Source organism: Tetrao urogallus, assembly GCF_951394365.1.
Source record: "Tetrao urogallus genome assembly, chromosome: 1".
In the NCBI taxonomy this organism is placed as follows: domain Eukaryota; kingdom Metazoa; phylum Chordata; class Aves; order Galliformes; family Phasianidae; genus Tetrao; species Tetrao urogallus.
In genome coordinates, this window is record NC_136813.1 from 84,141,378 (window position 1) to 84,164,930 (window position 23,553).

The 23,553-nt window shown below is 38.6% G+C and overlaps 1 protein-coding gene across 1 annotated transcript in view; it reads right to left on the minus strand.

The window, feature by feature from the left end:
* Positions 1-5,389: 5,389 nt before the first annotated feature.
* LOC306957171 (amine oxidase [flavin-containing] B-like) overlaps positions 5,390-23,553 on the minus strand; it is a gene marked incomplete at both ends in the record, with an annotated part of 48,166 nt that continues 30,002 nt past the window's right edge. Inside the window, 12 exons of the mRNA XM_079548558.1 lie at positions 5,390-5,545; positions 5,957-6,019; positions 7,124-7,235; positions 8,440-8,537; positions 9,504-9,561; positions 13,827-13,880; positions 14,666-14,762; positions 16,135-16,294; positions 16,956-17,105; positions 18,389-18,530; positions 21,139-21,230; positions 22,237-22,341. Of these exons, the coding sequence (XP_079404684.1) occupies positions 5,390-5,545; positions 5,957-6,019; positions 7,124-7,235; positions 8,440-8,537; positions 9,504-9,561; positions 13,827-13,880; positions 14,666-14,762; positions 16,135-16,294; positions 16,956-17,105; positions 18,389-18,530; positions 21,139-21,230; positions 22,237-22,341 (1,287 nt within the window). The remainder of the gene's footprint in view (positions 5,546-5,956; positions 6,020-7,123; positions 7,236-8,439; positions 8,538-9,503; positions 9,562-13,826; positions 13,881-14,665; positions 14,763-16,134; positions 16,295-16,955; positions 17,106-18,388; positions 18,531-21,138; positions 21,231-22,236; positions 22,342-23,553) is intronic.

The following is a 23,553-nucleotide window of genomic DNA, read 5'->3' on the forward strand; positions in this document are numbered from 1 at the left end:
TGATACAGAGCTGCTGGATAAAATTACACCATTGTTTTAGCCTCTCTTTTCTTCCATTTATTTAGTTAGTTAGTTAGTTACATTTATGCCATGCAGTATTTTGCATAAGGACTGTTTCTTCCCACGTTCAGATGGAGACACCCTAAATCCACCTGTAGCAATACAAAATACTTCTGAACTGTGAGATAGCTGGCTACCTATATGTCAGGAAGAATTACAGACAAATGTCATTCTCTTTCTTTACAGAGAAAAATTAAAGATATCTCACATGAAATGTTATGTTAGTAAGTAATACCCTCCATCACAGCCAAATCTACAGGGAGGTTCTGGGTCTGCAAAAGAAAAGCCTTAAACATTTATGTGACATGACGATATTTATTGATTCTAATTAAGGTTAAAAAAAAGGTTCACAGCTGTCAGATAAAAATATCTGCAGAGCCTACTGAAAAGGGAACTTAAGAAGGAAACCAAGGGAGACAGTCACCACAGAGGCACTTGAGAAAATGCTACAGTTATAAAAGGCACAGACTCATCACGCACACAGCATACATATTCCTGCAAAGCAGAGTCACTTTTTTTTCCTTTTTTTTTCCAAAACGCAGAGGCAAGCATCACTTCACATCGACCTGCACATGGTCACAAGAGACACACTAGAAGCAGCAGTTTATGACAGAGCCTAAACAATTTCACTGTAGAGATGCTCTGAAAGCAAGTCTGCTTTGGCCATCTCATTTTTATCTCTATTTAAGAATGGATGGTTAGATCAAGGTGATCTTAAGGTGGAGAAGTGAGAGAGAATGTGAATATATTTAAACACAGGTCAGGTTTATTCATGAGCATTTGTAATCTGCAATTTAAGTGGATTTGCTTCGTGCCTGAGAGCAGTGGCAGTTTTGTTGTCATTTAATTCTTGGTCCCTTTTGCATCCAAGTACTTCTGTAGCACACACAATTCCTTCTTCCTCAAAAACATTTTGCTTTCATGTCTCAATAAAATAAAATAAAATAAGATCATAAACACCGGACATTTGTAAAATCAACCTAAAGGAGAAATAGTCCCATTGAGGAAAGAGGGAGACTATTTTAATAGAAACCTCAGGCTTCTCCACCAGGTCTTGGGATCCAGTCATGGACAGTGCTTAGACATATACTTAAATGTGATTAATGTATTCGTCTTACTGACAGCAGATACGCTAATTGCAATCAAGAATTGCGTTGAGAAGAAAAATGTACTAGTTAAAGGAAAGACAAGGGGGTACCTCAGACTGCTCACTTCCTAGTTACTATTGAAGAGCCTGTACAATTAACTTCCCAGTGCTCTGGTTAACACAGATTTTTATGCCACATCTTGATGTCCTGTGCAGTAAGCAGTTATTATTACAACAGTTGACAAGCAAGTAAACCTTTTTTTTTTTTGTTTTTTTGTAGCAAACTCTAAAGATCCTTAAAATATATACAATTACACAAATTAGTTTATAAGAGACAAATACAGTTATTTCCATAGCTGTGCCCATATGCATCTTACTAAACTGGTAAACTCTGGAACCTTCATGATTAACAGATTTCTCATCAAACGTGTTAACAAGTAAAGAATATAGCATAGCACTACCAGCTGCCTATTAAATGAGACACAATCCCTCTCTTTGAGGGCTGGCATGAAAGAACTTTCAAGGGTACGCTAGTGCTAACGGTTCCCTCTAGCCGTGCAAAAGCAGCTTCATTCTCTACCTGTATTTGTCATCAGTGAGTTTTCTCATCACACTGACGTACACAAGGTGCCACATTCATTTTACATGAAAGATGTTGAGGAAACAACAGCAAACACTTCTTATCACACAGTGGCAACAAGTTCCACAGCACAATAGGAAGACGTGGCTATGGAGACAAAGAGACCAGTCCTAATACTTTGGTAGTCTGGGAGGAAGAAATCAAAGACTTTGCTGTGCTAATACACATGCAGCAAAACAGACCTGCCAGCTCTGTAAGTAATGGCTAGAAACCTCATGGGATCCAAACTTTCAATTTCATGTCAATCCATCTGAAATGCTTTGTGGTTTCTTTTGATGGTGTTTTGTTTTTTGCATTTGTGTTTCATTTTAAAACTAAGAATGAGAAAGCTTTATACCAATACATACTTTTTTTTTTAATGATCAACCTCATGAAAAGCTTTTGTTGTTGTATAATTCAGTTCAAACTACACCTAAATTTGTTTTTTCTTTGACTTTTCTGCTCCTATGGCAGATACAGAGCAATTTCTTGTTAGACTAGAAAAAAAAGTAACAGATTCAGGAGAAAAAAAAAAAAAGCACATTTTGCACATAAATAAAAACAATTTGTCCTCATTAATCTCATAGATTTGCTCCCCTTTCCAGCCACGCAGACTATTTCTAGGGCAGAAATAGGACTTGAACTCCAGTGCTGGCAGTGAAATGATCTGCAAAGGTAACTGTTCTTTATATGTTACGCATTTGTTCACTATACAACGCTTAGAAATATTGGCCAAGACTTCAAGAACATCTCCCCAGATTTAGGTTTCCACACTTATTTTCAGCCCGATAATCATCTGAGTTGCAAAAGCTCTGAACTCACACAGCTCCCATTCTCTGGGTTTCTAATTCATTTCGTAAATAATTCACAGAGAAAGAAAGCCCATGCAGAAACACTCTGTGGTAGGCAAATGTCCTCGCCAATTAGTGCTCGGTGCGATACAATGAGGAAGGCCGTACGTACAGTGCTGCACTGTTCTTCTGACTTAAAGATCTTTATGTCTGAAAAGTTCCCCCGTGTATTTTAAAAGGCTGTTATGAGGATATTCATTTGTGATAAAATCCAAGTTGCTGCTACAAGAAGATTTTTAACTGGCACATCAAGATAAAAAGAATGAAACCTAAGGGCCAGAAACCGATGCACCGCTCACAACTATTATAGCTTTATAGGTAGTTCGGTGGATTTCCATGGGACTATTTGGAGAGCAAAGTACTACTCAGCACAAGCAAGGACATCAGATGCTGGCCCAGAAAGTCTGTGTGAGACTGATGGTAAATTTCCTCTACTGTCTGTTCATTCCCCTTTGCTGAGTATATCATTATACTTTATACTTCTCTTCACATCTTTTTACTGAAATGCAATTGGACTTTTTTTTTTTTTTTTTTTTGGCAAATAAATTACCATTGATTGAACGCAGAAGTGCAGCATGGACTCAGAAGAATTCCATCCAATTTTTCTCATGTACCATGCCAAATCCTTTTCTTAATTATACCTCTGACTTCCTCTTTTGTCATGCACAGATGTTAAACAGTAGAAATAGTAGAAATGTTTGTTCCCCTATATTCAGCACTAGTGAGGCCGCACCTCGAGTACTGTGTCCAGTTTTGGGCCCCTCACTGCAAGAAAGATATTGAGGCCCTGGAACGTGTTCAAAGGAGGGCAACAAAGCTGGTGAGGGGTCTGGAACACAGGCCATATGAGGAGAGGCTGAAGGAGCTGGGAATGTTCAGCCTGGAGAAGAGGAGGCTCAGGGGAGACCTCATTGCTTTCTATAACTTCCTGAAGGGAGGTTGTAGTGAGATGGGGGTCGGCCTCTTCTCTCGTGTCATTAGTGATAGGACCAGGGGGAATGGCTTCAAGCTACGGCAGGGGAGATTCAGGCTGGACATGAGGAAGTATTACTTTTCAGAAAGGGTGGTCAGGCACTGGAATGGACTGCCCAGGGAGGTGGTGGAGTCACCGAGCCTGGGGGTGTTCAAGGAAAGACTGGATGTTGTGTTGAGGGACATGGTTTAATGGGAGCTATTGGGAATAGGTGAACGGTTGGACTGGATGATCTCTTAGGTCTTTTCCAACCTTGGTGATTCTATGATTCTAAATACTGAGATGGCAGGTTGGCATCTAAGGTATTGCTGGGGTTGATGGGTTTGTTTCTCTTCTGGCTTTTTTTTTCCACTTGTTTCTTGCCCTTCTTGCCCCCTTTCTTTTTGTTTCGCATTGTTTGAAAGGTATCAAGCTAGGAAGGGCAGAAGCACTAGTATGTGACTGTCTTACCCATGGTTCCCTTTGATCTTTTCATCATTGAGATCCCTGATTAGTCACCAGCAGCGCGCAGTCAGTACAACACTGCACAGCAGGCAGAAATGGAAGTGCTAATCATGTCAACATGGTTGTTAGGAGAGACTGGAACTCTGAATCAGCTGAGCTGTGTTTAGCATGAAGCAGTGCTGAGGGACAGATAAGGGTATTATTTGTTATGCTAAAACTACATTTCTGAACCCATTGTGCCCTACTAGGCAAGAGCTACCTTCAACGTGTTCGAAGTATAAATTTAAGCAGTTGAAAGAAAAGAAGGAGATAAGAAAAGTGGTAAAAGTGTTGTATGGACAGCTCTACAGCTTTCAGGGATAAGCAGAAGTTGCTTGCTGTCTTGCAGTTCCCTTTAGGGAGCTGAAAAGGTAGGGGAGGCTTGGAGTCAGAAAGAAGTCAGATGGTGACAAAGGTTCAAAATGCTTTGTCTGTACTATCACATTTAACCTAAGGCCCCTGGTTCACACTCAGGCCCAACAGCCTGACCAGCCATGCTGCTCACTACATCGGGTGTTGTCTGGAGTCTGTTGGTTTTCCAGGCAAACAAGGTCTGATCCTGGACAGGGATGAACTCAGACACAGATAGGAAGCCTGAAATTCATCTTTACTACAAGAGGCAGTAGAAACATTCTCCTTCAACTTACTATAGGACAGTGACACCATTGGAAATACTAACAACCCGAGGCCACACTTGCATAGCTGGAATGAATGCATTTAGACCACCATTTGAAAAGGTAGCCTGACTTCTTGTTTAAGTACTACCTGGGCTCTGGACATTTGAGAGAGAGAAAAAAAATCACTAAAGGGATTCTCACAAAAAATTTACATTAACTGATCAATTATTCTTTGAGCTATGGATTTATTTTCTCAGTCTACCACAAAGGAGGGCAGAAATGGTTTTTTGTTTTTTTGGTTTTTTTTCAACTAAAGATGGAAGTGCCAAGAAGACTCATAATTCAGGGTCTGGTTATGATATATGTGTAAAAATCACTGGAAATCTTCTCAAAACAGGTATTATCAAGGCATTCTGTCACCTGTGTTCTGAGATCTGGATGAAAATCTCAAGGTGATAATTCTTTGCAAGGTTTCCTAGAACTTAAAAAACAAAAAAAATACTGCTAGAAGGAGGCCTGGATTCAAGGGGCTCTTTTTGAATATGGATCCCCTTCATTTACCCTCCCCTCTAGAGTCTTCTCTCTACTGTTTTCTCTTCTTCCCTAGTCCTGGCCTGTCTTTGAAGGCAGGGAAGTACATGCCAAAAAAACCTCAGAGAAAAAGAAGTGTGAGTGTGAGGCTTTGCACTGGCACATTTTTCAGTTTTGAACCAGAAGTCCCCTTCTGTAGGCAAATAACCCTGCAGCAGCCACGGAAGTGAAGAAAGTGGAAAACCCAATCAGCTTTAGCAGTCCTGGTACAGATGGCAAGTTTCTCTCCCAAAAGGTAGTTGTGATGGGCAAAGCTGGAACATCCTGTAGAGAGAACACATCCATTACCAACATAACGTCTCCATGGTTAGAGGCAGGATACATATAAAAAGATTCTTGAGCAGAAATAGAACTGGGCTGAAGCCATTCATGTTATTAAGAAGTACACAGTATGCAAGTTTTGTACTCAGTTAAAAGGAATAGGAAGAGGCGCATTAAAAAGATTAATTGACCAGTTAAGAAGCGCAATTCTTTCTGATCTGATGTTTCAGAGTTGCCAGATGGATGACTTCTCTTAGTTTCTCTTACTTTCCTGTTAGAGAAGAGCAGTTCTGTTAAGTAAAAAAAGATTATTGTGGCTTTGGTATACAAAGCTTAAAAAAAGCCACTATCTTTTTTCTCATCCACAATACCAAAGATAAAATCATAATCCGTTTAATCCACATAAAAACTTACAATTGATTCAGGTTCTGGCTTCCAAATTTCAGTGTCTGGGATTTTCCTCATAGCAAACAGTACCTGAAAGTAAATAGAATTTCCTAGTAAGCACCACTTGTTCTTTGAAGGGGAAAAAGGCTGGCTTTCAATGTTTGTTTTAAAACAGCATGATTAAGACAACAACTCAGCACATAAATCTCTGTGTACTTAAATTTTCAAGAAAATGTGATCTTTTTACAACACATTTCTGGGGAGGCCAAATATTTAATAAGACACCCCTCTTAGTAGAAAACAGAAAACATAACAGAAGAAGCTCTCAGTGTTTAGCTGCTCCATGTCAGATACCAGAACTTGATTAGTCTTATGTGACTAAGGTGATATGAATATGACTAAGAGTTAAGTAAACACTCACAGGAAAGTAAGATGTGCATACACAGATACAACAAGAGCAGCCAATATTGTCTTGAGTGGTTTGTTTATTAAGTTTTACCATGATTTAGGGAGAGGAACACCACCCTATAATGAACCACCACTGCTTTCAGCCAGAAAAAAAGTAAGACTAAACAGGAAACCTTCACAATGAAAAAGTAACCATTCATAGTATCAAAGACACCAGATACAAATAGGAAAGCAAAGATTGTCTGAATTGAGAGTAATAAAAGACAGCAAGATGAACTGCTACAGTAAAATGAAACGGAGGTGTTGATATTAATGTTCTTCCTGTTCCAGTCACTTGTAGATTTAAGAAGATTTGCTGTGTTTTACAATACGCTTTTATTCTAGACAAGATTCAGGAACGCTATCAACTTTTCAATAAAATGGAGTGGGAAACATCCCTATACTGGATTTTAAACTTACTTTCCATCCACAAGTAAATGAGGGAATGAAAAACATCACATTTTTACTGATCGAGCTCACTTGCCAACTTCTCTGCTACCATCTGTGGAGGTTGTGCTGCAATTCTTACATTAAAGAAGTCATGAAGCACAATCTATGGGGGTTTTCAAAGAGCCTCTCCTAAGCATTCCAAGTCTAATGTTTCTTCATCCTTTTTGCAGTCTATCATCTTTTTCAGAATGTCTAAAAATGTTAATGCTCAGGTCCCATTTTGCCTCCAACCAGAATATATTTCATCTTCCATAGGCGTATTTGACAGCATCCCCAGTTTTGGGCTTGTGCCTCTACCTCTCTGGCTGCTCTTTCTCCAGCCTGTATGGCCCCCTCCATGTATCCACTCCATTCTGTGGCTGTCTCAGTGCCAGCAAAGTAGATCCTGCCAATGGGCTGTCGAAGAATCCTTGAGGGAGAACAAGCAATAAATCACATCAGCCATATCAGATAAGACAACGGAATCTGTGGATTAACATTATAATAAATGTGTTTTAAATAAATAATAGCAGTTACTTAGAGATACTAACTTTGAGCAAGTTGAGTTGGATGGGTAGTTGGCATTGCAAGGCATTTCTTAGGGTAAACAAATCAGTGTTCATGTTTTCTAAACTTTCACAATGCAGTTCTTGCAGCGCTATTTCTAGACGTGAATCTAGTGCTTGTGTAAAAGACAATTTGTTTGAGATGAGACTTTTTATATCTCATAATTTTATCCAGTGTCTTAAATACCAGGGATTGGTGATAATGGCTCTTCATACTTCACAGTGCAGCATTCTGAAATATATCCCCATAATATCTAAATAACAACCAGGAAATAAAAGATTTTATGCTGCATTTTTCCATAATTTACAATAATTAGTGTCATTAAAATTACTTTAAAAACTAAGGACCACATATGTTCTTCATTACAGCTGTTTTGTAGGCTCCAGGTTTTTTGTTTGTTAGTTTGTTTTAATTGTGAAAACTTATATTTCAAGTAAATTAAGAACTATGTATCTGAAAGCCAATCACTGCTCTGAGCAGCAAACCCTTTTCTTTTTGGTAAATCTTATTTTCATGCAAAAATGTTTGACCAGGAGGACCATATACAATTGCACACTGTTTAAGGTATTAAGCTTTGCCTGCTAAAAGGAACTATCCAAAGAAATGACCAGAATGTCATTGCTGATAGGAATTAACTCTCCACAAGTATTTACAAAACACCAGCAAAAGATGGTCTAGAAATGGTAACACTGATCTCAAATACCTAATGTCTGTTTTGTAAACAGAAGCTGAAGACTTCCTAGTTCACTTCCAAAAATCTACTCAGTTGCATTCACCAAATAACCAAAAGAGGAAAAAGAAATAACAGCAAAAAACAAAACAAAACAAAAAAAAAAAAAAAAAAAAAAAACAACCCACACAACAACCCTAATGATACTGTAGTCATCCATCATAAAGCCCAACTGAGACAAGTGGAAGGTTATAAGATCTGTGTAAAATATTCTCTAGCAATCTCAAAGGTATAAAGCCAACAGAGTGACAGAGGATTTATGACCCTTCCTAAGATTATTTATTAACTTGGTCTTATCTTGCTACTCCGAAGCCCACTATAAATAGACACACTGTACCTTCCGTACTGAGTCATTACGCCTGGTGGGAAGTAGGCTGTGTAGCAGCCTCCAGAATACTGCTCTTCACACCAGTTCTTCTCTTCATAATGCACTGGCTGTAAAACAGACATTAATTCACTCAAAGAAAGGATAAAGTCCCAGAGAAGCCAATAAGAGAAAGGAGGAGACAGCAGTGAAAACAGCCTATGATTGTTGCATGACAATGTCTGACAAGATGAACGCATTTAACTAGTCTGTTAATGCAATATGGATCAGACACAATAAACCTTAATTTTAGACACTGCCTGCTGTTTAAAAAAATAGACAATCCGAGCACTGCAGAAGATAATCCTCTTAATCTGGTCCATGTAAATTTATGCTCTGAGCACAGATTTATGCTTTGAGCAATGAAAAGCAAAATTAACCTCTGGTATAAACTGGTGTAATATTTGTAATGTGTACATTGGGTACAGAAGCATAATGTTAAAAAATGCAAAGTGTGGTACTTGCATGGTTTGACCTACAGTATTGCTATGTTTAAAATGATGTAATCTTGAGATTGGTGTCTACAACATTTAGCTCATGTAAAATTGCCCTTGAAGGATAAAGGGCTTTGATCACATAACCTAAGTCAGAGATGACAAAAATCCTATCAGTTATTTACCATTGCAGAGAAGAGAAGGGAAAGCAAAGACAAAAAGAAAAATATGTGTAGTAGTGGATCTTAGCATCTAGTAAGAGAGAAGAAACATTGTGCTCAACATGGATTAAGATGGAATCTCAGAACTGTTGATATTTATGGTAGTAAACACAATGAATCCCACGCTCAGCAATGCAGAGAATGAGAATATATTTGTCTTTTTACTGCTTCATGAAAGTATTCATATCCTCTCTGTCACAAAACAAGACTTGCTGTAACATACTCTCCACTTCTCCACAGAGAGCAGCAAAACCTCCTGTATCATGAGCCACTTCCCAAATAGTGCTGTGCTCCAACATACTGGTGCATTCCAGTCCCATTCTGCCCTTCCCAATTGCAGCAATACTGATGAGAGACACCAAGATTTAGATTGTGTGCTTACATGTAAAGCTTCCTCTGATCCCAAAACTTTTGCATAGAGTTCACACAGCCTTGTCTTCCTGCAAGAGAAAAACAACAAAAGGCTTCTGGGTAAGAAAAGAGAAAATACACTGCCCCTAAAATGTTCAAGTTTCAAGATAGTAAGTGTAAGGATTTGCTCAAACTTGAGGTTCCACTTTTGGGATCTATTCTAATTGCTCAAACTCTGGAGCAGATCACTTTAGGAATATCTTTCACTCAATAAACTTCTGTGCTGCATAAATGCCAATTTTACCAGCAGTTATGCAAGCCGTTCCCTTAAGATAACTCTAGCAGCCCAAGTTCATATATTACCCAAAGGTCCTCTAGGCTGTCAGGAAAAAAAAGAAGTAAGGGATTGCACTTTTTTTTCTTGGCACGTAGTCCAAGATAAAATTTGTTCTTACAAAGATGCAGGTATTGATAGCCTGAGGCTCTCAGAGAAACAGTTCTTTATTTCTGTATCTATAAAATCTCCTCCTGTTTTAGTTTATGAGTCTATAAATCCATGAATATAGTTCATTCTGTAGCAAGCCCCAAGTGCAATTAAGTTTGTTCTTATAAGCTTCTGGGTCTTACATTTAGCTGCACTGCACCAATTTCCAAAAAGAAGATGAAAATGAAATAGTAGTTAAGCCATTATGAAAACCAAATAGACACAAACACAACACTGAAAAGGTGTTTACTTCTAGAAGCAAACCCTATGCTCCACAAAAAGCCACGTTGGCCACAAGTCACAGCAATGCAGCAGTCCCAGCTCCATATCTGCACAGGTCTCATTTCCAACCCTATGAGAGTATGAAAAAATCCTACTGATGGTGCCCTAGGATGCAGCCCAGCTATACCCACAGGCAGCTGAACTCAAGAAATACTATAAAAAGAGGATGAGAAAAAGAATAGGAAGGTCTGAAGGCCCTTGAAGAAGGTGTCCTTCTGTGCAAGCTAGGGTAGAGTTGTGGGCACAGGGTGTTGCTGCTGGAAGGCAATGAGCCTAGTGGCAGTAGATGAAAGGGAAGCAACTCCTTCCTGAAGCTCCTGGACAGAAGCAGAAATACAGAGTGACTGGATAGGGGACTTAGAGAGCTGTAGGACCTAAATATGAACATCTCCTTGTAGTCAGGGATCCAGCAACAGCCATAACGAAAGAAAACAGTTCCTCTGCCTCTCACTCTCTGAGTGAAGTGACCACCATGCCCTACATTCCACTAGGACCTCTGCAGTGTCTCAACCAAACAAAGCCATTTTAACAGCAGGAACCAGCAAAAGCCCTCTGTTAAGATCTGCTCACTACCCCTCACAAATGCCCACTGGGCTCCCACTTTTAGGGCAGGTCAATAACACTGCAAGGATCCAGTGAGCATCACTCAGGGACCCATCTGCTCCTGTTTCTTCCAGCACCATGATGAAGATGAGGAGCACCCCTCAAGATCCATGTGTGCCCTCTCCCTTTTCCACATGTGATGTGTGGACCCTCTCAGGAGCCCAGAAATGGAAGAGCAGAAGGTGGTAAGGATGCTCAGGTATGGACATCTGAAGGGCTCCAGGATGCTGCAAGTTCACTGCTGTTTGCCAACCACATTGCAAACACACATAAATTTAGTTAAAGATAGCTGTGTAAGAGAAAATATTAAGCTTCAGGTCAAGGGTATCTTCAGACTACGAAGAAACTTTGACCTTGGAAGGAATTATTTATCAGTAACACGGTATTCAAAAGAAAGAAAAACCACCACAGGACAGCGCACAGAAAAGTAATTTCCAAAGGGCTGCAAATGTACCAACAGTAATCTGTTACCTAGATAATTCTCCCTAATAAGAGCAATCCCTGCAGATGCACTGGCCTCTCTGTACCATCTGTCTCCTTTGTTTCTGAATAGTTTAAATAAATTCTTATTTATGAATTTATTGCTAATGCTTGTATGGAACATATGGAATATGCAGCAAATATAATCCTTATTTCTTGGCTTTGGACTCAGCTGTGAAATTGCCACCAGTACTAAATAAGAGGAATGTTACCAGTGGAGCTGTTTAGGTAGGATCCTATCAAGTGACACACAATGATTCCTCCCTGCAGTGAGGATGAAGTGCACGTGCAGACACACAGCTCCTTGCCCTGGTCTTTTATCCCAAGGCTATGTGATACCTTTGTTGTGCAGCAATGAAAGACAAGGTAAAACCTAACATTGTCATTACTCATTGGCACCTGGCCTAGCTGGAAGGAAGTGGTGAGATTCACCCCCTTACATCTGGCTTAGACTGGGAAGCATTTCCCATGCCCTCCCACCACTGATTTTTACAGCCATGATTTAGGATAGCTGCCACAGACACTATATCCCACTCCTCACATCCAGTACTGAAAACCTGACTCTCTTGATCCTGTGACAAAGCTGGAGCCCAGCTATTGCTCATAGTATCTGTGTGTATTGAAACATTAAGGTTGGAGAAGACCTCTAAGATCATCCAGTCCAACCATCCACCTATCACCTATCACAATATTACTCATTAAACCATGTCCCTCAGTACCCACATCCACACATTTCTCAAACACCTCCAGGGATAATGACTTCACCACCTCCCTGGGCAGCTTGTGCCACTGCCTCACCAGTCTTCCAGAGAATAATTTTTTCCTAATATCCAACCTTGAACCTCCCCTGGACAACTTAAGGCCATTACCTCTCATCCTATTGCTGTTACCTGGGAGAAGATGCTGACTCCTACCTTGCTACAACCTTCTTTCAGGTGATTCAGCGATAAAATCTCATCTGATCCTTCTCCAGATTGAATAATCCCAGTTCCCTCAGCCACTCTCCGTAGGACTGCACCAGAACATCTTAACCTATCTAAATAACATTGTAACATCGTAACCTGTATCTAAATAACAGAAACCATTTGCACTATGCCTTCTACTGGACCCCAGTTTCCAGTGGAAGGAGACTTGTGCTGGTGTACAAGGAAGGAGCTACAGTCCAAGAGGCTCCTGCCTGGACTGGCTGTGGCCAGGACCACACAGGTCAGAGAGGCACACTTGATCCCTGCACCAGGGTGTACCTACAAACACACACACGCTTCATGACCATTCTTTACTGAAACAAATTCCTTTCTTCAGTTGTAACTTACACATCACTAGAATAACCCTTTAGAGAAAAAGAATTTGTTCACACATATTGCTCAGTAATATCTTATAGGCTGACACAGTGTAAGATGTCATTTGGTGTTTACGATGACTGAAAACACTGGGCATGCTGGATTTCAGAACAACTACATTATTTCTATCCACCAAAGCCTGAATCCAATACTGACAAAATGAAGAGAGGCTGTGATTTCAAGCTGTCACTTCAAAAGACTAGGATACTAACAGCCCTAGCTAGATCCATTATCCACAGACTGCTAGACTATCGGCAAAGCCAATTTGAGATGACTACATCTCCTCTAGTTAAGCTAGCCATTACCCTAAAAATATTTGCTTATTTGGATATGATATTCCTTGTGGTATACTTAAAATACATTTTCCCTGTGTCAAAATAAAGCTCTTCTCATTTCCACAGTCTACATGTAGCTTTTAAATTTAATCTGATCCTGTGAATCAGTGTGATGGAAAAAAAAGTTCATTATTTTGTAAATTCTATTTTCATAATAGACAAAAGAGCAGTTCTGTATGCACGCATTTGTTTTCAAGACAGTAACAAAGACCTTCATCTGTGCCTGAAGGGCATTTTGGTCTGCAACTGTGGGAGGAGAGCTGGAGGCAACTTTTTGACCTCTTTATGATCCTAAGGTCTTCTTCACAGCAGACGCAGCAGCATTAGGGTTCAGCAAAAGACGCTGAAAGGACCCACCAGGATGACTAGCAAAATCAAGCACAGTGGACAGACCTATCCCTTCTGACAAGCTTTGAAACAGCTCAGAGCAGTTGCAGGAAGCTAGACAGGTAGCAGTGGAGGATGAGGCTGCCCTAGATCCTTCCCAGTGAGCTCAGCAGAACATATACACTACCTTCATAATCAGCAGCTTACAGCAGTTGTTCTATTGGGGACACACAACCAGAGCAGCCCTGCTGGAGTTTGAGAACCAGTTCCAGAGTGTTTCCAAAGAGAAGCGACTGGTTGCCATACCAGCTGTCACTTTGGATGAAGGCCCCACAGGATTCCCCCCAAAAAACAAATAGGAGAAATTCTTCCTGAAAGTGACACTTCTGCCTATTGCCACAAGGTTACATCCTCCTTCCAATCTGGGCACCTTTTCTTGCTCTTTTTGTTTATAACAAAAGCCAGACTCTGAACCCATTCAAATTTCCAACGTTTGTACTCACCTTTCTTCTTTTGTGAGATTGGTCAGTCTTCTACACTTTCGAGCAAGAATGAAACTGTAAAAAAGGAAGACCACAAACAATTTGTTTCCATTATGTTACTACATTTCCTGCATTATTTAAAACACCCAAACTTTGATGAGATGATGTGATTAGTAATATTGGCTTTCAAGTCGCTATCCAAAATATCCATTTCACCTCATGTAATGATTTATGCTTTACTCACTACGGATGGAACTCATAGGTTGTAAGATCTGTATGAGCTGTTTCCCAGTGACCTAAATTTTATACAGCAGTGCATGCAGCGTACAATAACAATAGCTGAAATCTGAGATTGACCAGGAAATCAGTAACTTTTTAAGATTGATCTACCAGATTTAAAATAAAAATAATGAGTGCTAGAGAACAAATTTTCATTTAAAGAGTTGCAAATTTTGGGGGAGGAAAATATTTGGAGAAAACATTAAATCTGTGCATTCACTTCACTCCCTTTTTTCTTCCTCCTTTCTTTCTCCTTCTCCACTTTGATATTTTGCAACATGACAAGGCAAAATATGACAGGGAGAAAAAAAGAAGTAGTAGTATTTTATATTTTAAAATTTGCTAATAAATCCCAAAGAGAATTTTATTGGAAGTAAGACTCATGGAAAATATTCACCTTACACAGAGATCCAACCCTTTAACTATCACAGAATCATAGAATATCCACAGTTGGAAAGGACCTACGAGGACCAAGGAGCTTATTTTATCAGAGCATTCAAAAGTAGCAGATTTTCTGTTTCAGTTGTTGCTTCTAAGACAAAATAAAAAGGAATGAACTGTACATCTTTTCTGTCTCTTACCCTATTATAGCAGGAAAGCTGCCATCAGGTTTAGTATCATCAAGTGTTAAACTAATTGCAGCATCCTCATCTTCAATCATCATGGTACCACAGTACCCTGTAAGCATAAGGGGGAAAAGAAGATAGGACCCATGCATTTGAACACAGCAGTGAGCTTCTGAGATGCTGGGAAATATTCAAAATTTATCTAGAAAAAGCCCTAAACAACCTGATCTAAAAACACACTGCTTTGAGCAATTAACTGAATTAACTGACATCCAGAGTTCCCCTCAAAACATTTAGTTCTCTGATTCTTCAATTCTAATACAAGGATATATGAAAATGAAGGAAAGAAGAAAGAAAAAAAAAAAAAAAATCCAACACAAAACATGCAGAGTGATCTCCATCAAGTGACAAAAACTAGCACACATCCCCTGCTGACCTGTAAGGCAGATTGCATTGGCTCATGGAGGTGCTAGATACCAGCCAGAAGGGATCTGCTGACAACAATTTTCAGAAGTGTCATTTAAGAAAAGGCCAATAAAAGAATCTTCTACTCTTGAATTTAAGTTATAAAACTAAACTATTCTGCAACCCAGTTAGTAAGGTTGCACAAAAACTGCAAAGAAACAGATTGCTCTCAGATACTGAAGGTATTCAAATGCCCCTAGCATAATTGTTTCCATATGTGACATTTATGTCAGACCCAGGAGGAGATGTTTGTACATTGTTTTGAAAATGCAGGTGTTCTTAAAAGAACAATCAGAAGAAAAGGAGAGTATGAAAACTATGGATTCTACCAGGAAATGGAGTCACCTCTTGCTAATCCATTCTAAAACCTAATGGCCAGAATATGTCAAAATACAGAACTGTTAAAATCATTCATAGAGATGAAGGGTGTGTGACATTTCTACACAAGTACAAATGGAGACTAATAACCACCGAAGAGAAATGAGTGCATATTACAGCACAGTTTGTCTGAGAGTAAGTTGCAAAAGAAATCTGAGGAATCAGGACATAAATGGTGCAGGTAAGGATGTCTATGGGAAGATACTCTAAGTGAATGTTTTCCAATGCATCGAGAAGGCAGAGGTTTTGCAGGCTGATAATTGATGAGACAAGACCTGTCTCCATCATATATCACCTGTACCTTTAGATTACTGTACAAGTGGGAGAGACTCATAATCATGAATTTCAAGAATGTGAAGGAAAAAGAGAGGACAACAAAGAACAAGGTGCTAAGCAACAGGCAAGAGTGCACTTTGCTTTCCCCCTCACATCTACTCCTCCTCTTCTTTTTCTTCTCCCACCCACTCTTTTCTAAACCTTTTTCCCTCAAATTTCTCAAGCAGGGAAAGGCAAAAATGGTATATAAGAAATTTCCTAAGACCCATAATTCTCTGAACTCATAGCCTGCTTTGCTCCCACGTACCTTCTCCCTCTCTCTGTCACAATTATTACTACTATTCCCTTTAATTAAAACATAATACCCTTCTTCCTCCAGAAGGTTTCCTTATAGTACACAATACACTTGATGACTGAGCCCATCGGGATTCGGTTGATGAGCTGGTTTCTCATTGGGGGCAAAGGTGGGTTGAAATGAATCTTCAAACCAAGAACTGGGGGAATGGCACTGATCACATATTTGCCCTGGAAAAAAAATTATACGTAAGCCAAATACATTCTCCACTACTTCATCCTAAATATTGCTCTAATGATCTCAGCAGACTTCTAGAGAGGTTGCAGGGTTTATCTTTCAAAAGCAATTTTGGCATTTAGCATAAGAAATGTGAAATCAAACCCTCACAAAATCCTGATTGCCAAAACAACAAACAAGCATTATATAAACAGCCATCTGTTGCAATGATGGGCAGCTGCTCTTTTCCCAGCTCCTGAAAAAATCCAGGGGAGAGATTTTGTATGTTACAAGAGTTGGTTGGTCTTCTTTCCATCTGGTCTCTTTTCTTACAACTTCAAAGCCAAAATGGAAATGCTTTCATAGGAAGTTTATTACCAAGCTACATTGCTGTGTTCACTCCACTACTGCCTGTCTATTCCGAAGGTAACAGAACATAAAATAAAGATGCTTGAGAGGAAGGAATTTCAATATAAACTTTGCTTTTTAGATATCACTTTAAAACTCTGTCATTGATTACTATTAGGCAGGGACAACAAGAAAACATGACTTGTCGCAGTCATTTCAGTCTCTGTTATATTTTTCTACAGTATTTTGGAGAAGTCACAAAGGAAAACTGAAATTTTCTAGCTGTCCAAACAAAAATGGTTGCTGAGATGTAAGAGGTTTCATCACCTCATATAATTCATGATCCAAGGTTTCCACTACGACATTTTCACCCGACTGGTCAATGCGGACTACTGGTTTCTTCAGCTTCACTCGACCTCCCAACCGTTCCATTATTTTCTCACTGATCTGTCCAGAGCCTCCAACAAACTTCCTCTCCTGAAACACAGAAAACAACAACATAGCAGAGAGAAATCAGCAGAACAGTGCCTGCAAAGACTGTATGTATGATGACAAGCCTTTTGCTTGGGATTCAAACCAAACTCTATTCTTCTGTTATTGCCAAACCTTTGTAATTAAGTTTAGCAGTTTCACTTGGAAAATGTCTATACATTACTTTTTCTTTCTGTGAACTTCTGCACCTCCCATGTTTGACTACCAGCCAAAACTAGAAGTATCAGTAATGTCACAAGAAAAACTTATTTTCATGCAGTCTCCGAATGGATTCCACAGATATTAGTGAATAAGCAACATTTCCTATAAGGATTTAAACTTTTAAACCTTTCTCTGAGTTCACTCTTTTCATTGCTTAAGTCTGCATGAGAAGTAGAAACCCTGATCTACCTAATAACAAAATATAAGAAATGAAATAGCTCACACCAAAAGTGTGTAACCTAACTTAACTTAAAAAAAAAAAATCACCTCTAACATACTGGAGAAATACAAATAATATTTTATGAAAAGTATTTATAATCAAATTATCTACAATTATTGATTTATCTGTGCATATCTACCGATGTATTTTAATGTGCTGTAATGAATTCTTCATATTTTTATTTTTAGGTATTTTTTAATGACTAAATAACGTTTCTAAAAATACAATTGTTTCTAACATACTAAATAAAATTTGCATTTCTAAAGCAGACCATTAATAGAGCCTTCACTTTCTTGAAATGCAGAAATAGCACCAATGTGCCAGTTTACAATCATTTTAGAGCGAACTGTACTTCAGCATAGGTGTTCATTTTCTTCTGACTGATTTTCAAATCTTTACAGGCTTAATCCTTGAAAGCTTGTGTTTTCAGGAACTGAGCTCTTGGCTACAATTCCAGTATCCATTTGGAGTGCTTCTACACACTCTCCCAGTTAGCATTCCCATCTTCATGAAGTAGTTCTGAAGTGGTAAGGCTCGCTTCAGCCCCAAAACATTTCAAACTGAATAAACAACATGTTCTGACCAGAGCCCAAAAAAAGAGACAATCAGGAATTGCTATGAATGTACTGATCCCTAGGTCAATGACTTCAGCGCACAGCCTTCAACATAAGTTTTCCAAGAGTCTGATTACTGTGTAAATGCATGCAAATAGTGCTGTTGCTACTGTGCAATTGGACAAAGTCAGGGGTGTATCAGCTTGCCATCTGAACTTAACTATATATAAATAGAAGAATGGAACTTAAAGAAAGGTCCATCAACAGCCGCAGAAGGTGATGGCTGACAGTACCTGTCCTCCATTGGTTGTTGAGAAAATCCTGGCTGTCCCCCCACATTGCTTCACGTACCACAAAAACCAGAGAGCAGACACCTCATGGGGTTCAGAAGTGACATCCACATTTACAAACAGAGTTGCAAAACTCTTGGCAGCCCTGCAGCAAAGATGAGAAACTGTTGCTTTAAAGACTGAAGAAAGATGTCAATCTTGTTCTTTAGTTGGAGAGATAATGAGTTTGTCAACTTTTTTCCACTGGAGTTGAGGGCAAAGAATTCCTTGATTTCAGATGAAAGAGAAAACAGTAGCAATTGGTTGTATGGAACATTTTTCAAGAAACACTATAAAAAACATTAATCAAATACTGCTGTATTCCAGCAAAATTAGGAAACACAAGAGCCAATGAAAGCTAATGGCATTTTAGGCTGCTAACACAAAATCAGCTTGCCATCCCAGACTTGGGATTATGGAAAGGAAGCTTTCCTGTCTTCACAGGACAGCAAAACCATCATGCCCTCCTGGTTCCTGGGTTATATCCAACATCTGCTATTCTGTTTGCACTTGTGAAATGCCTGCCCCTCAAGCACATTGCATACGGATTATTCAATATTTGCCATTTAAAAAGGTTAGGTATCATAGATGTTAATTATCTAAGGTCTCTGGTTAGACAGCACTCCCCCACACTGTTCTCTTCTGTTGTGTTTGGGGGGGCTGCTGCAACAGGAACATACCAAGGAAAGAAAAACTGGGAATTACTGTATAAAATTCTACATCTTGTGTTACTCTAGGACAGTTAATTATGGCTCATTCCTCCTGTTAAAAGTAAATGCTTCTTTTACCCTCATTCAGAGAAAGATTTAAAAATGACATTTGGAACAGGACTACAAGATGCTCAGCTTAATTGCACCGTGAACAAAAGTGACTGGGCGTCTAAATGCATTTCATATGCTAAGCACCAGATAATGAATGAACTCCAAAGCCAGCACTTTGAACATTTTCCAGCCTTTGAACTTCCAATACAATAAAAAAAGGAGAAAAGCATAATTCAAACATACTATTCCAAACTCAGTTGCAGTTCTACATAGAAGAAAAAGTCTCCTATCTCTGCTAAAAATGCACACAGCCCTGCTGAAGTGAAAAGCTAACCCACTTTCTGAAATGTGTTCTGACTTCATTATTGACCGCTAAAGAATAATACAGAAAATATTTATCATATTTGTCTGCATAAACAAATACTGTAAAATATGATCAGCACTGAAAGATGTTTTGTTTAATGGGAGAATTAGTGCATGTGTTTACGAATATCTCATAGGCAGAAGCTACTAGGCAGTAGTTAAAACCTTATCATTTCTGCTGCTTTCTCCCATTGCTTTTCAGCATTTCAGTTCCCCAGTTTCCTCTGGCGTTTCACCTAGAAATGGCAGTACGATTTCAGCCAATGGCACACAGGGCACTTCCAGCACATGAGACTAGCCAAAAGCAAATCTGTACAGTCTGTTAGATGAGGAGAAATAGTAGAAGGCTACCCTTCTGGATCACTACCTTCTGGAATGGGAAGTTTCTAAAGCACGTTATCCAAATCTGGGCAAATCAAGTTGAGATGCACAAATAAAATCTGAAAAGCATCTTGGAATTAAGGGAGCCTGACAGTCATGCCAATACTGAAGTAAAATGTCAAGACTTATTCCATCACAGAGTTTGAAAAATTATGATTGGTAGAGCTATCAGATATTGACTACAGCATGTGGTGTTCTGATAACTTGAATAATTCCTTACCAAAACAGAATTTAAGATGGTCAGCAGGATGAAAGCATGTATTTCTATTTTGTTTAACCAAGTATGGATGGTGGCACAAATGAGAAAGGCTTTCTATATATGTATGCACAATTATAATTCTTGTTGCAAATGAAAACAAAATGACCAGAACACTGAAAATTTTGGACTAGAGCCTGCTGTTGATTAACAAGATCATGTTACCCTCTAAAGACTGGCTGAAACCATAAAAATGCTCCCCAGATGCCACTGTCAGCGTCAGGCTTTTCCACTAAGGTTGTTCAGATGTCCTGCAGCACAGTGTGGGGTGCTTAGAAATTCTGAAGCTGTTGCTGTTGAAATCAATCTCCTTTACAGCAAGGAAGAAATAATGTATTTTTGTTTCAGTGAGAAGAAAAACAATGAAACTGCTCTTGAATGGCAAGTAAAGAAAAATTGCTTTGATGTATACATAAAAAAAAAGGAAGTACTCATTCTCAGTTTTTCCCTGGGTGGTATATAGTGCAGCAGTTAAACAACAGAGTGATGGATGTTAGACTGATTTAGGGCCATTTCAAGATAAATGTTATTCTTACAGTACTTTGGTAAAATCAGCTGGTCCAGTACAGAATAAAGGTGGGCTCTTCCATTAAAGGTGTGATTCAGAAACCTGCTGTAGCCAGAGCATTTTCTCATGTATAGTCAAACACGTTTTGACATATATCAGATGAAAAGTACTACCCATGTATTCAGAGGTAATCCCTTACACAAAAACCATTTTCCTTATATCTTTATATCAACCTAAAAAGTTATGAAAATATAATATAAACTACTGCATATGCTGATACATGTTGCAGTCCATCATAAAAAAATATTTTCTCATCTCATTTCCCTAAAAAGGCTGTATTTTAGTGGTAATTATATCTGCTTGCAAAGCAGTAGGGTCTATTTGTAGTTCTAAGGTATATAAACATAAACTTTTATATCTACTTCCATACTGAAGAGTTTCTTACTTCGTCCAGCAAATTTTATCTATGAAATCTTGCATAGTCATTCTGTCCCATTCTTCTGCATGTGGAGCCTTCCACGGGGCTTCGTTGGGAATCTAAGGTAACATAAAACAGTGTTCATCAGCAAATAAATGGATGTCAGAAGATAAAAAGTGAACTAATTGTTTTCAGGTTAAAATAAGGAAATCTGGAGTTTTGTTTAGGTCTGTTTTCAAAATAACTTTTATGTAGTGTTTTAATATTCATTTTTAATAATTCATTCTGAATGTGTTATCTTCAGAAGAAATACCATTTGGGGTTAGAATTAAAAGTTTAGGCAAAAAAAGGAGAGAATTAACATTATAAGCTGAATGACTGCATGAAAGAGAAATATGTAAGATGGAAGGTAGGGAGCAGAACTTCTGTTTTATTGCCAATATTTGCAACATCACCAATATAATCTCATCTTCATAAGATTACTCAGCTTGCAAATTCCTGACAGGTAGTACAGTGAACTTAATTGAATATGCCTTGAGGGTGGTTCATTTTTATGTATTTTTGTAAGATATAACAGAGACTAATTTTAGAGTTAAGAGCTAGAACATAAAGCACAGTACTGAGGGATAACTCTGGTTTATTCTGCGTCTCTTGTTCATCTATGCAAGTTACAGTCGCTTCTTTTCAAAAGTGTGTATCTAAATGGAAATCATGAACTACTGGTGACAAGCTGAAATGGTTGGGTTGAATTTGAGTGTGGAGAAGGATATATGTTACAGGTCGACAAGTCTCTTAAAATGCTAATTCCTCAGTGACTGTGCGAAACACTAAATCACAAGCATAAACCTGGATGCCAGTATATTAAAAACTGCAAAGGTATGACTGTAGACAGGCTCAGCAGTATGGCTTTCAGAACAAGCTTTCCAGGATGCCATTTACACATGTGTTCTGACTACCAGTGTGGAGCAAAATACACGTACCAAAATATTGTTGCTCCTGCCAGCATTACACACATTCAAGCTAGAGCAGCTTTGCCTATCTGCATCCTGGTTCAATTTTTACTTTACTCCTCTGATCAGACCCTCACAGAGCTGAAGTAGTCAGCTGCAATTCCTCAAGCCATACCTCCTTTCCCATTTCATCCATGGTCCTCCACAGATTGTTGTAGTCCAGGTAAGCCAATGGATTCCACAGAGGAGGGAACGCACCTTTAAAGGGGTAAGATTTACCCTACAAGATGATTAAAAAAAATAAACAATAAGCTAACAAAAACTAAAATCATAATCATAGCTTCTATGAGCAGGACACCACACTAAATGGTTGAATATTCACTAGAAGAACGCACAGATTTAATCACTAAGTCACTAAGGTCAGTCCAAAAATGAGACAGAACAGTATTGCTCAAATGAGATGAGAAACTGGCTGTTTCTGAAAATAAGAAACATATGTTGCACATTTTCCTAAGTGCTCATGAAAAGACAGAATTGGTAATTGCATTTAGTTGTGTTTTTTTTTTCTTTCAGAATCAGACCAAAGCAGCTGTGATGAGCTCTATCAAGCACTAAAATCATAGCTCAGAGACATTCCTGGAATAAATATAAATTGATTTCAGCTGCAAGAAAACATAGCATTTAATAACAAACCCCCCATTCCTCTCATTCAACAACCACATCTCTGGTAATATAGAGATTCTGGAGAGTGAGCATGGCCAACACCAATGTCCCAGTTATATCATTATACACTAAATAGTTTGATTTTATAAATTTAGCCACTACTATGAATTCAGAAGGACCAGCATAATTAAGGGCAGAATATGACAGGTAATTGGTAGAGCTATTTCATTTATGAGGCATTTCTCTGTCTGACTATAGGGATGGCAACATAATAGTTTTAAAAAGTCACAAAGAATTGCTCATTAGCACTATATGGTTACTCATTTCTTCATAACATGTTCTAGAGTCCACTGAGTAAATGAATAATTAAGATTATATTATGTGCCACATAGCCTATATTTCAAAACTTATATTAAATTGCATATTTAAGCGGGCAGTGTATTTGCATGAACGTTAGTTGGCAGAAGTACTAACTTTCAAGTGATACTTGATACAGTGCCACAACAACTGATCACTAAAGAAGATTTACTCAGTCTTTCTTCAAGAGAAACACTGCATCATGATCAAGTGTTTAGAAAGAAGTTAAAAATAAAAAAAAAACGAGAGTATATCTCATTGAAGATAGCATCCAAAGATCACTTGCATGAAGAAGGGTCGAGCTAGGTTTGATGTAGCCTCTTTATGTGAAAGAAGGACATTCAAAACTGCAGGTATTGCAACATGGTGTTTGTAACATGCCAAAATATGTCAATATAAAAAAAAGTTTTCAACCAGCAGTTTTGTTACAGTTGTAGTTGTTTCCCAGCCACGAGGCAGAGATACAAAGGTA